Below are 13,911 nucleotides of genomic sequence, written 5' to 3' on the forward strand. Positions count from 1 at the left end.
CACAGCAGGTAAGTATAACATGTTTGTTATTTTCAAATTTAAAAAAACCCGAGACTTTACAATCACTTTAAGATAACATTGACACCTGCAGCAGATCGCATGGATGCTGTGCGAGTGCAATGCGGTGCAGGAAACGCACAGAATTTGCTGCATTGCCTGCATTGCATAAGGGCCAGTTCACACCACATGCAGTATCAGTGCGTTTTTTTTTCTGCATCAAAAAACGCATGGAAAGTAGGTTATATGGTTTTCAATGGCATAGTTCACACCAGTGCTTGCAGTCCCAGTGCGTTCCAGTTCCAGAAAAAAAAAAAAAGTAGAACATGCTGCACTGGACTGTACTGGAATGTATCTAAAAGCACCAAAAATGCACTGGAGCGCACCAAAAACGCACTGGAACACACGTCCTTTTTTAAGGTTAGGGCCAGTTCACACCAGATGCAGTTCCGTGCGCATTTTATTTCTGCACAAAAATGCATGCACAGTGATTTCCATATATCCTTAGATGCAGACAAGCAAAGAAAGTGTTTCCACCGCTCAGGCTGACACTGACCCAGGTGTAAGTAGAAGTTTCAGAGCAGAAGAGCTCCAGGTGCTGGCTGAATGCTAAGCAAAGCAGGCTTGAATGGAGGGGAAGATTTGGATGCCGCACACCGGATGTAGTCAAAAAACTTCACTTTATTGAAAAAATGGGATCATCAAAATAACAAGACTGTCATGCAGAAAGTACAGATAAGCTGACGCGTTTCGCACTCAGGACTGAGTGCTTACTCATGAGTAAGCACTCAGTCCTGAGTGCGAAACGCGTCAGCTTATCTGTACTTTCTGCATGACAGTCTTGTTATTTTGATGATCCCATTTTTTCAATAAAGTGAAGTTTTTTGACTACATCCGGTGTGCGGCATCCAAATCTTCCCCTCCATTCAAGCCTACAGTGATTTCCATGTATTCCGATGGCTCTAGTTCAAACCATGCAGTCAGTTTCCGGTGCTGAAACTGACTGCATGCAACTAGAGCCATCGGAATACATGGAAAACACTGTGCATGCATTTTTGTGCAGAAATAAAATGCGCACGGAACTGCATCTGGTGTGAACTGGCCCTTTAAAAAAGGAGAAAAAATGCACTTGACTGCAGCAAAAACGCACTGGAACGCATCAATAACGCACATGCAGAAAAATATCTGGAACGCATCCGGACTGCGTTTCTATAGTGTGAACTGGCCTTCAGTGTGAACCAGGGCTAAGAAAAAATGGAATCGCAAACACGTCCCGTGTTTTGTCGCGATTCTGGAATTGCGGGCAGAATCACGCGATTCCAGTACGCTCAGGTATGAATGGAGCCTTACATCCCAAATGTGATCAGAAAACAAAATAAAAAAGATAATCACACTTTGTAAACGTTGAAGCTTGATGCCGCCCCTCCAATCCTGAGTGTCCTTGTGGTAAACAGAAACCTGATAGGCAGTCTGGAGAATGTGCAGAATAAACGCACCCTCCCCGCACAATGGTCAGTGGTGTTGTGTCCTGACAAAGCTGTCTTTCTATGTGCCTGTGTCACATCACCACTCAGGGGCTCTCTAAGCACAGGCACACGCTTCCTAAATAAGTGCAAGTCATTCCTAAATTCCTGCATGGTGTCAGTGACAATCATTGTGGTCCAGGCAGTGTGATCAGGAGAACCTCCCATTGTGGACAAGGCTTGGTCTATGGGCAGGGAACCTGGAAACCTGAGACTGTTGGGTGACTCCTCCTCTGTTCACAGCAGCTGATCTCTCATGCTTTTGTCTGCCTCCTCCAGCAGCCCCAGCATAAACACCTATGTATAGAAACATAACCTAGCAGAGCTGCTGCAGGCTTCAGCCTAGCACTCCCCTGATTTAGCTCCTGTCCTTGTAAATGAGAACCGGTTCCCAGGAATGGATCTTTAGAAGACAGGGGGTTGCACTTTATTTCACTTCAGTAAAACGACAGCAGCTCCGCCACCTTCCTGACACTTGGACTACAGCATCTGCACACCTCTTGTTGGTGGCTTCTTCTGAATTGGGACCATGTGTAACAGGTAAAGGTCTTTCCTGACACTATTCTGCTTATGTCGGTGAACCAGCCGCCAGTCTCCTTTTATTTATTTGGAATAATTCCCGATCGGTTGTTTTTCTTTTAAAAATTCTGCTTACCTGTTGGAGTACGTTGTCTTTTGGATTAGAGAACCGAAAGAGTTTCTATGGAGAAGAAGGGCAGCAGTTTCCGAAAGCTGGGGAGGTTCTTCAAGAGCCGTTCCAATGAGGCAGAGAAGGGGGGCAATGAGGTGCCATCACAAAATACGAGCCCACCTGGAGTGGAAACCACTGGATCTGGTGATGGAGCCATTCCTAAGGAGCTCTCTGGATCTAAGGAGCAAGCATCGCCGATGCAGACGCCGTCAGAGGTCAAGAAGAAACCATTTGGAAGTTGGAGAAACAGGCGGAAAATTGTGAGCGATCCATCCATCTCTCCTCCTTCGTCCCCTGGTCCCAGTGACAAGTAGGTGGTCTTTTTATTACGGAAAAAAGTATTTAACAAGGTAATGTAACCCATCAGAAATCACTGAGGTGCACCAATAAAACATGACTGAGTGGTTGCTATGGGTTACCGATCATTTTCTTATTAATCCTGCTTGTGTGCCAGCGAACGACTTGTTCACACTTAGAACAACACCAGACCAGATAGGACACCTAGGCCCTGACCTAGATGAGTGACCAAAGCTGGCCATACACTGTAAGATTTCGCTCTTCCAGTCCTATCAATTCCCCCATCCATCCTGTTTTACACAGCTTGAGTGGAGGAATCTCAACTGCTGACTATTGTATTTTGACAGCCAGCACCCCTGGCTGTCAGAATATCCGAACAGTGGCTGCATCTGATTGGATGTAAACACGTCTCAGCCGACAATTTTCCGCCCACCACCTTCGATTATCAGATCGAATTATGTTATGCAGGGTGGGGGGGTTAGGGTTGCCACCTCATCCCTTTAAAACCGAACACATGTTAATGACACAGGTTCTGAGGCTGATTAAGGTGGTAATTAAACTCACTTGCTGCCTTATCTGCATTAAATTATCCTCAGAACCTGTGTAATTTATATGTGTTCTAGTTTAAAGGGATGAGATGGCAACCCTAGGGGGGGGGTGCCATTTATCAGGAACCAGCCAAATTCTCTCTGAGTATGGCTAGATTATTTATTTTCATACATTTAATTAATTTCGTGCTTAGGTAAGCATGTTTTTAGATTGTAAGCTCTAACGAGCAGGGCACTCGGATTCCTCCTGTACTTTATTGTATTGTACTGTCTGCCCTCATTTTGTAAAGGGCTGTGCAAACTGTTAGCGCTACATAAATCCTGTATAATAATAATAATGTATAAATCACAGGAAAATGTCCTGTTTTTATATCCACCACATACTGAAAAGTGCATATCACAAAGTATATTGCACGCTGTAGTTTTAGGCATAATGCTTGAATTCCCCCTTTCCTATCAGCTCATCTGTCCTTTACTTTCTACTGCTCTGTTCAGCTCTTGGGAACAAGGAATGCCGTGTAAGCTCTAAAATCAAATAAATCAAGGGCTGATCACGTGGTTCCCATGTGACAGCACTGGGCCAATCACCAAGCACCAGGGCTGTCACATGCTCCTCCATACTTGAAAGTACTGGGTATCTTCTTCACTGCCAGCAGCTGATTCGAGCAGCAGGGGAGTAAGCCCCCATTCACAACGGTGCAGCTTTGAAATCACGCTAGTTTAGCGTGATTCAAAGCCGCACATTAGTGCGTTTTGCACTGCTGATTTCATTGTGGCTTGTGACTTCATACAACAGAAGTCTATGCAGGTCGCAATGAAATCGGCAAAAAGTAGTGCAGGAACCTTTATCAAAGTCGCTGCGACATGAGTTGCCACAATTTGAATGGTCCTATTGTCGGCAACATGGTGCGACTTGTCATGCGATTTGGAACTGTCAAATCGCATGACAAATCATACCAGTGTGAAGGGGGACTAAAGGAAAGATGAGTATGTGTTGCTGAGGAAGAGGGCAATAAAGTAAACTTGTTGTGTTGCCCTGCATTGGCAAAGCACGTGTTTGATTTAATTTACCATTCCAACTGACCTTAGCAGTGTTCATTTGAATATATCAAAATGATATTCAAAATGAACTGCACGCTGACATTCACTAACTTTATGTAAAGGCAGGTTTGCAAAAACAAGTGACACACCCCTTAAACTTATAACGATCACTTGAAATGTAATTAAGCAAGTTAATTGCTTAAGGTCACACTCAAGCAGTTCACTTGTCTATGCAGCCAAGCACGCTACACAAAAATCATGTGCTCACATTTACAGGTGAATAGATTTGTGTGCTTTTCGTTATGATCTGTGAGTGCTGTTTTTACCAGTTATGGTGGCCATACATGCTTTGATTACATTATCCATGTACAATTTGATCAAAATGATCGACTTGGCAAACAATTACTCAGGTATACCTTTCCTTCCAATCAATTTTAAGCTGGCCATAGATAGGTTGAAATTTGTTCGGGTTCAGCAGGGACTGGCTGAATTTCAATCCATCTATGGCTGTTCCCACTCAGAAGTTGATCTAAGGATTGACTTCTATCGAATGTGAGTGTTGGAATACAATAGCACAATGGGGAGGATTCCACCATCCACCTTGTGTGGATGCGGGAATCTGTTTGTATTTTTCAATCAGCCCATTGGCTGATCGAAAAAAAAAAAAAAAAAAAAAAATTATCCGTGGCCAGTCTAATGCCCCTGACACATGATTCGAAAATCGGACAACAGATCATCGCAACTTTTTTCGCTTGCTAGTCGTAAGTAGAAATGGAATAGATTATTAAAGTTACGAAAATTCTAGTACGACAGAATAAAAATTTGGAAGTGATGTAAATGTGTTATATAGTATATTTGTATTGTATTTTCATCTGGCATCTGTACTGATTAAATGAAAATCGTAGGAGAAATTTTTTTTGTGCTTGTCTGATCGGTAATGTTAGATGAACTGTCGATCGAAAGCTGTATACTAATGATCAGATTATTGTACGATCACTTCGAAAGAGGTATTTTTTTTGTACGATTTTTGGATTGTGTGCATGGGCCATTAACCACTTCAGCATTGGAAGGATTTACCCCCTTAATGACCAGGACATTTTTTGCGATAAGTCACTGCATCACTTTAACTGACAATTGCGCAGTCGTGCGACCTTGTACACAAACAAAATTGATGTCCTTTTTCGCTACAAATAGAGCTTTCTTTTGGTGGTATTTAAAAACCTCTGCGGTTTTTATTTTTTGCTCTATAAACAAAAAAAGACCGACAATTTTGAAAGAAAAACAATATTTTTTTACTTTAATACATATCCAAAAACATAACAAACTTCTTCCTCAGTTTAGGCCAATATCTATTTTTCTACATATTTTTGGTAAAAAAAATCGCAATAAGCGTCTTCCTGGCGGGCTGTGCGAACACGCCGGAGCTCATCCTTACTTTCTATACTCCCCTGTTAGAATGGGGAACTGTTTGTTTACATTGATAGATCCCCATTCCTGCTCTCTGAGGAGCCAGAATGCGGGTCGCAGGCGAACATCGCGGCCGCCGGCCATGCGCATCGGCTCCGACGACGCGCGCCTGCTATTGCTCCGAAAGCGGCCGACGTACAGCTACGGCGATTTGCGCAGCCGTGCCAACCTTCCGCAGTATAATGAGGACGGCTAACGGTTAAGTTCGATTTTGTCAATCGTGTTGCATTAAATCGACAGCACTGAGTTGTTTTGGTGATGACTTTGATCATATTGGGATCGATCAGATTATGAGATCGCATAGTGAAAACAGATGTGATCGATAACTCCCAAGCATATCTTCCAACTAGCGATCGAAATCCATGCGACTGTAGATCAATTATTCCTATTGGGACAGATTGATTGGAAAATAAATTGATCGGTTGTTGAAGTGTATATGGCCACCATTATGTAGACAATAGGCACTGATTAGACTTTATGTATTACAATTTTTTTTTTTTTTTTTTTTTTAACAGCAAAGAGTTAATTTAGAAGCTCACTCCATCATGACTCATGGTGCGAAATACACAAAAATGTGAATGAGCTGCCCTGGAAAACGGCTTTGTTGTTACCATCTACTAAGTCACCTTCATTTCATATGACTAGCGCTGTAACCTAAATGTAGTGCGGCGCGGTGGTAAATATGTGTTCGGTGATGTGTTATGTTATGGGTCAGCACTCTGATGTGTTATTTCTGCCTATTTCCCATGCTTGATCAGGGAGTGAGCATGAGATGTTTGTTTCTAAACACCACCTCCCACTTGATACAATGCCACCATGGTAGGCAGGGGTGTCAGAAGCCTTGTTTGATAAGGGCAGAGACTGGCACAAGACAAACAGTGGCAGGTTCAGAAGAAACAGCAGGTGAGGGAATGTGTATTCTGGTGGTGGTGTGATAGCTCTGCCTTCCAATCAGTCAGTAGCCCATGGTACCAATTTGTGTGTGTGTATGTGTATATAGCAGCCTTGGCCCTCGCCTTCATTTCGGAAGTAACGTTGCTTAGTTAACCTATTTAATTGGCATCCTAATAAAAGTATCTAGGTAAACACTGTGAGCCATGTGTTATATATGAAAATAGAGTTTATTTTCTTAACGCAGGCCCATTGTTGGGATTTTCTGATGAGCAGACAAAATGGCTTGTTGACCTTCTATTGTAAATTCCTTATAATATAATTAGATGAGTCTGTATTATTTTAGAATTAGTTGTCCGTAATGACATATCAGCTTCATGCTATAGAACAGTCCTGGTTGTCTGGGGTAGAACACAAAAGGTTTGTTGTAGTGTAAGTGGCAGTATGAACCTGACCTACATCCTGTGTTGCCTGCCACTGGGGAAGATCTGAAGGCCATGTACAGTACAAGGCCATCAGATCTTCTCCTTGTGGTGGGCAACACAGGCTGTAGGTCAGGTTCATACTGCCACTTCTTCTACGTCAGGATATAGTATATAAAGTCATCTCTTGGGGGTGCGCATTGTTGTCATTATACAGCAGCTGTTATTTAATTGTACAACCCAGGCAAGTGGCACTGAAGATAAACCCCGTGATAACTGTTGCTCAAGACAATGGGAGTTACTATTTAAAGCAGTATTAAACCAAAAAAACAAAAATGTAATGTGGTGCAGCTTATCAATTTTTTTAAATTTTTTTTTTTGATGTTGTGACTGCATTATTTTTAAGGTCTGTTATGGCAGTAAGTCTGTTGTTGTTTTTTTTAACTTACTTAAAGGGCCCTTTCACACTGGGGGCAGGCGCTATTGCTCTAATAATAGCGCCTGCAAACCGACCCGAAACAGCCGCTGCTGTCTCTCCAGTGTAAAAGCCCCGAGGGCTTTCACACTGGAGCGGTGCGCTAGCAGGACGGGAAAAAAAAGTCCTGCTAGCAGCATCTTCGGAGCGGTGAAGGAGCGGAGTGTATACCGCTCCTTCACTGCTCCTGCCCATTGAAATCAATGGGACAGCGCGGCTATACCGCCAACAAAGCGCCTCTGCAGAGGCGCTTTCCGGTGGTTTTTAACCCTTTCTGGCCCGCTAGCGGGGGGTAAAACCGCCCTGCTAGCAGGCTAATACCGACGGTAAAGCGCCGCTTACAATAGCGGCGCTTTACCGCCGACGCCGCCCCCAGTGTGAAAGGGCCCTAATAGACCAAGCTGTTTCCCAAAATATTTACATTCAAGGCAAAAAAAAACTGTTAGGGCCCTTTCACATGGGTGGACTGATCGGGTCCACCAGTTAGTTTTTCAGGCGGACCCTCCAGTCTCCTCTATGAAGCAGCAGGTGTCAACAGCCATATGTCCACTGACACTCGCTGACATCCGATACGATTCGTCAAAAACAGACAGATGGGGAATCCCCTCCCCATCCGTCTGGCGGATCGGATGGCAATAGGGTGTAAATGGACAGGCGGTCCGTTTACATCTGACCACCAATAGAGGAGAGCGGGCTGTGTCTGTGTCCGCTCTGCATAAGCGGAGGGGACACGGACCAGCCATCTGCCTGCTCAGCGGGGATCAGCTGTAAGGGGCGTAACTGCAACTGCTGAAAGTGTTAGCTGGAGTAGGGCTTTAAATTGTTAGTCAGGTCCATCTAAATCTGCTAGTCTAAGGCTCAGTTCACACCTATGCAGTTTGCCTTTTATCGTTTCTGCAGTGCTATTTGCTGTGTGTTTTGTGTTTTTTTTACTGCGTGTGTTTTTTTTTTTTTTTATATTTTGCCCAATTTATTGTTGGGCAGATTAAAAAAAAAAACGCAAACCGCACTACATGCTTTTCTGCAGCTTCTCCATTGAAGTCTATTGAACCAAAAAAGCACCATTTTGCGTTTAAAAAAATTTCCTGACAAAAATGCAGTGGCTGAAAATAGCATAGATGTAAACGTATCCCATAGGAAACCCTGTTATTGAAATGTATTGCGTTTTCTGCAAAAAGCACCAGAAAATTCATAGGTGTGAACTGAGCCCAACACTACCCTTTCCCCAGACTGAAAATGCTGCTGTCAAAAGGTGACTCCATTGCTTCTCCATTCAGAGTGGAGACACCCTAGGACAGGATGTGTAGCAGTGGTTGAATCACTATGTGAAAATAGGTGAAAAAATATTAAGGTAAGCATCTTTTTTTTAAATAAAGCCCCAAAAACAAGAAAGCCAATGCAGTCACCACATTTATCCATTTTCCGGCACTGCCTCCAGGTTTTTTTAAGTACCTCTAAATGCCAGGAGGCGATGGCGGGCATGTGACTGCTGTGATTGGCAGTCACATGATCGGAAAGCATGTATGCATTGGGAGCTTTCCAGGTACTCACGGGTTACTGTGTCAGGGAGCGCGCACTCAGCACAGTGTTTACATAGGACCTCATATATGCAGCCTCTTGGCATTAAAGTCCACCTTCTGGGAGGCCGCATATATGCGTATGGCTGGTGGGAAGAGGTTAAAAGGATTGGTAAGCTGCAATATATTACATTTTAGTTTTTGAGTTTAATACCACTTTAGAAATATGGACTACGGAGGAGAAAACCTTTTTTATGAATCAGAAAAGTCTTGCTAATTAGGTGGATCTTATCTTTTTTTAGAAAATCACACATACAGTATAAGCATAAATGTTTGGCTTATCTGTGTAAAATTTACTTGCCATTGGTTCAATGCTGAATGAAAAGGGCTATATTATAAATGTCTTCTATACCTTCCTGATGCTCCACCTGTTTCAAGCTGAAATCACAAATGTTGATGCATATCTGTTCTGAGCCTCCTCCAGAGTCTGATTTTAGTATTTCTCTGGAACACCAAACTATGTGCTTCTTAATCTAGACCTGGCAATCAAGAGCCACCAAATAAATCCAATACATTTTTAGAATCACAAATTTAGCACTTGAACTATAAATATATAGACTTGCTACTGTCGTGTACTGTGTTTGGAACAGAAAAACTAAATGCACCCGCTTGAATCATTTATTGTCATTGCCAGCAGTCTTAAAATGACAATTTCAATATAGCACATGCCTTTAGCTAGTGTCCAAAAGCATGTTAACAGAGAAAACAACATAAAAGGATCTGCCATAGAGGGCACCCAGAAAGTGATATTAAAGGCAGATTTTTTTTTCTTTAAAAAATAACCAATGCTTTTCTAACCCGCTCTGTGCTGTGGTTTTGCACAGAGCAACCCCGATCCTCCTCTTCTCAGGTCCCGGGTTGGGTTCACAGCAAGGTGAAACCCGAGAGAGGAACTAATATACGAAAATTCTGGTACGACAAAGGCTTTTTTTTGTTGTTTATTGCCTCTGATTATGAGCAGTCTTTTGTATCTGATTTTTCTCGTACGAAAACAGTACTTATTAAACGAGAATGGTTAATTTTGTTCACATAAAAGAACAATTTTGGAGTTTGTCTCTTTTGGAATTGTTCGTTTGCAAAGTCTGAATCGTATGTCAAAAGTTGTGTAAACACTATACGAAAATTGTGTGATCGTACCTCCATACTGATTTTTGTTTTTCTTCCGATTTATTTATTTTCTATTTCTAGTGTGTACCCTACTTTAGAAAGCATGGACATCTAAAGAGATGCTTTATTTGCTGTAACGTCTTACACACATAGCCTGGAGATTCTGTTAAGACACATACAGGCTTCAAGTAAACAAAAGATAGCCTATATTGGCTAGGCCCTTGATTACTCTACCATTGGCACTGGGAATGAAAGTGACAGAAGGTCAAAAATGTTGAGTTGTCACCAGAACAGGAAAAATGGGTAATCTTTAAAATGGAGACACCTGTTCCAGTGAAAAGTATCTAAGGGGAAATTTTTACTCACTTTGACGAGCTTCCACTTACTTCCTCTTGTGTCTACAGGATAGAAAGTGAAGGAGAATCTCCCCAATTGGACACAATGACTAACAAAAAACTGGCAGACGTTTTAACAATTCTCCTTTTAAAATATTGATAAAACCTTAGATATAAATTAAAGTGGTTGTAAAACTTCAGACACCACTTTTACCTATAGGTAAGCCTATAATAAGGCTTACCTGTAGGTACCGTGAATATCTGCTAAACTTGCACAGTTTAGGAGATATTCACTGTATCAGCATGTGCCAACATTATCGGCACATGTGCACTAAAGAAAGGGCTCGCTCGTACCATTTCTTCAGCTGCTGTGCCGTTACCGGCGGCTCCCATGTGGGAGTGACGTCATCGCGGCTCCGGCCAATCACAGCGCCGGGGCCCGCAATACCCAGACATAACTCGGGGAGTCATGTCACCGGCCACAGCAGTGTGCTGGGACCTCTGCGGGGGCTTCGATCTAAGCTAAGTATTTCATAATGAACTAGTATGCTATACAAGGTAACCCCCCGGGAAAGCGCTTCTCCCAGGGGGTTATCTGATGCAGGGAGGAGTCGGGAGAGCCGCCGAGGGACCCCAGAAGACAAGGTTCAGGGCCACTCTGTGCAAAACGAGCTGCACAGTGGAGGTAAGTATGACATGTTTTTATTTAAAAAAAAATTAACCTTTAGTATCACTTTAAGGCCAAATTCTCTAGAGAACAAAGTATTTGGCTGGCTTGTCTCCAATTGTCCCTGCACTGTACTTTGTGTCCATCAATTATCTGCCTGAAGCAACTACCTGTATTGAAAACACCTTTCAGCCTGCTTTGCTTTTCATAGCTATCCTTCATAATTGTCTACAAAAATGATTTTCAACTTTTAAACCAACCTACTTTCCTGCTAGAATAGCAAGTCAAATGAATTATTTCATATATATATATATATATATATATATATATATATATATATATATATATATATATATATATATATATATAGGCATTTTATAAAGCTGCTAACTCAGGCTCAGCTTATTTTCCTGTTTCATGGTGTTATTAGGAAAAAAATGTATTGTCCCACAGCAGCCAATTCAATCCACACCTTAGTTGGAGAATTGAAATCTGAATGTGGTTAAATGTTGTGGGACAATAAACACCAGGGAAAAACCTAGGTTTCCTGTGACATTATAATGGTCAGGTGCAGGTAAAGCGCGCCACATTAGCAGAGCTGATAAACCTGTATCGGGCCTATCTCTGCCACCCATGCCAGTTTCTATTTCACAGTGAAATAGAAACTGGTGCGGGTGTCTGCACCTAATTAACTAAGTGATTGTGACAGTTTTCAGTATAGAAAACTGCCACTGATCCCCTCTTGGTTGCACCTGGAGTCTGCGTGTGTAGTGTTTACACTCATACAGTGATTACGTTACTCCAATCCGAAGGAGACAGGCAGAGGGATTGGAGCATGTAGCTCCAGCTGTACTATTCTGTTTTGTGTCTGTTGCAGACACAGCATAAAATGGGGAGCAGATCAATCCTCTTTAAAAAAAAAAAAAAAAGAGTTTGCTCCCCTTTAAGGAGCAGGAGCTGCTTGATTTCCTCAGCTTAGAAGAGTGGCACAAAAACAGGCTGCACCACTTTTTGTTAATTCCCTCCACAATCTTTACTTAACAAAAACTAAAAAATTAGACAACTTGTATAATGATGATGGAAGATACTGCTCTCTTAGAACTCGTTTACATTAGCAGTCATGTTATACCGCATTCACTGTGAAGAGGTTGGCACCAATGCTTTCATGCATTGCACAGTTACTTTTATATATATATATATATATATATATATATATATATATATATATATATATTATAAAAAAAAGCTTACAAAAAGGCATTTCATTCATCTTTATTCACTACAGCACATTGCATGTGTTGTAGGGTGTCGCATTATGCTCTGCTGCAAATAATGCAGAATGCCCTACTTTTTTTTTTCAGCCCACACCACGCAGAACAGTGGCAACAACTAACCTTATAGAACTCAAGGCGAATTGCTGTGTCTGTGCATTGGGCAAGGCTACACAGTGCAGCCCAACACATATGGTGGAATGGGCTCTAAATATCTGCTTCTCATTTTCTTGGTTTCCATATGCCTTATTTTTCTTCCCACTTCAATAATGCCTTCGATACAGACATACTGTATGTCATATTATCAGAATTACAATGAGAGATTTGTAGCATGGTCCTGAATAGTTTAACTTGCATTTAGGTGGGGTGCAGCTGCTATAGTTCACATAGGCAGGTACAATGTAAAACTTGTATTGAAGTAATGTAGCAACAGTTCACAACAAGCCCTGTAAGAAGCCTACTCAGCTGGGTGCACTCAAGGTTTCCAACAACGTGAAAGGAGAAGATTCCAGCTGGACTGGCAGCGTCTGTTGAGAGGAAGTAGAATGCGGCCTGTCCATCTGGTACCCAATCGGGAAGGTGTTCAGAAAATATGTGACCTTATGCTTTCCCTCCTCGTCAGGAACCTTTCCCTAACCCTAATACTATTCACTAACAAGCGGGGTACCTGTCCCTACTCTGCCAACTTGCAAATGCATGCCAAACCTGGGAGACAGGGCCCTAAATAGGCCCTGCCTGACCCAAGATGACTGCTAGAGTCACATGGGGCAACAGCATCCAACCGGATTGCCTCCCCAGTGACCCAGAAAACAATAGAACAATTCCCTATTACTTCCACTACAGCTGCAGAGCCACTATGATTGAGCGCCACCTGCAATGGAGAAAATAAACTGCACCTGCTTACAAGCAAAACTCCAGACAAAAATAACAAGATAAAATGAATAGCCCAATAAAAGATATAACAAGGAATAACAAAACAAGCTTGTGCTGTAAAATTTTGATTCAGAATAGGGATCACTCCCACAGTACTTTCTTCTGCCTCCTGGATGTCTTTAGTCTGATGGCCAGCATCATTCAACCCACATCCTCTGAGCCCAGGTTGACCCACACCAGCCACAGAACAGTGAAAAAAAAGTAGCACAGTGATGAGCTCATCTCTCCGTCACTCTGCATTCTTGTGTCTTTTTATATGTGCCTATAGTTCATCTTCAAAGTCCAATCATATGTTATACTGTTTTTAATTTAATGGGTTGAAGAGGTTTCAACTTCTTGTCTTGATTTTTTATTGTTGTCCATATCCTCTCTTGTGGTGAATTTCCCTAACTTCCTGTCTTAATGTTGGGGTGACACAAGGAAAAATGATGATGGGATATATTTTCGATAAGGACAGAACCAACAAAAAAAAAAAACACATTTATTGGGTGTAATGGGGAACAGATAGAAAACCTGTCCCCTGGTTTTTATTGCTGTGTTTTCCTGTATCAGTGACATCATCACTCTTTCATTTCTTGTCCTGTTATCACCAGGACAATACATAAAGGGAAATCTCCCTACTGAGGATTCAGACAGCAATAAAAACATTACAAGGAAGTTCCTTTCCAA

General features: G+C 42.1%; 1 protein-coding gene across 1 annotated transcript in view; it reads left to right on the top strand.

Annotated features, from left to right (window-relative positions):
* Nucleotides 1–1,786: 1,786 nt before the first annotated feature.
* Nucleotides 1,787–13,911, top strand: part of CRYBG1 (crystallin beta-gamma domain containing 1) — a 343,574-nt gene continuing 331,449 nt past the window's right edge. Inside the window, exon 1 of the mRNA XM_073627016.1 lies at nucleotides 1,787–2,521. Within this exon, the coding sequence (XP_073483117.1) occupies nucleotides 2,223–2,521 (299 nt within the window). The 5' untranslated portion in view covers nucleotides 1,787–2,222. The remainder of the gene's footprint in view (nucleotides 2,522–13,911) is intronic.

The sequence above is a fragment of the Aquarana catesbeiana genome, linkage group LG04 (assembly GCF_042186555.1).
Source record: "Aquarana catesbeiana isolate 2022-GZ linkage group LG04, ASM4218655v1, whole genome shotgun sequence".
In the NCBI taxonomy this organism is placed as follows: Eukaryota; Metazoa; Chordata; class Amphibia; order Anura; family Ranidae; genus Aquarana; species Aquarana catesbeiana.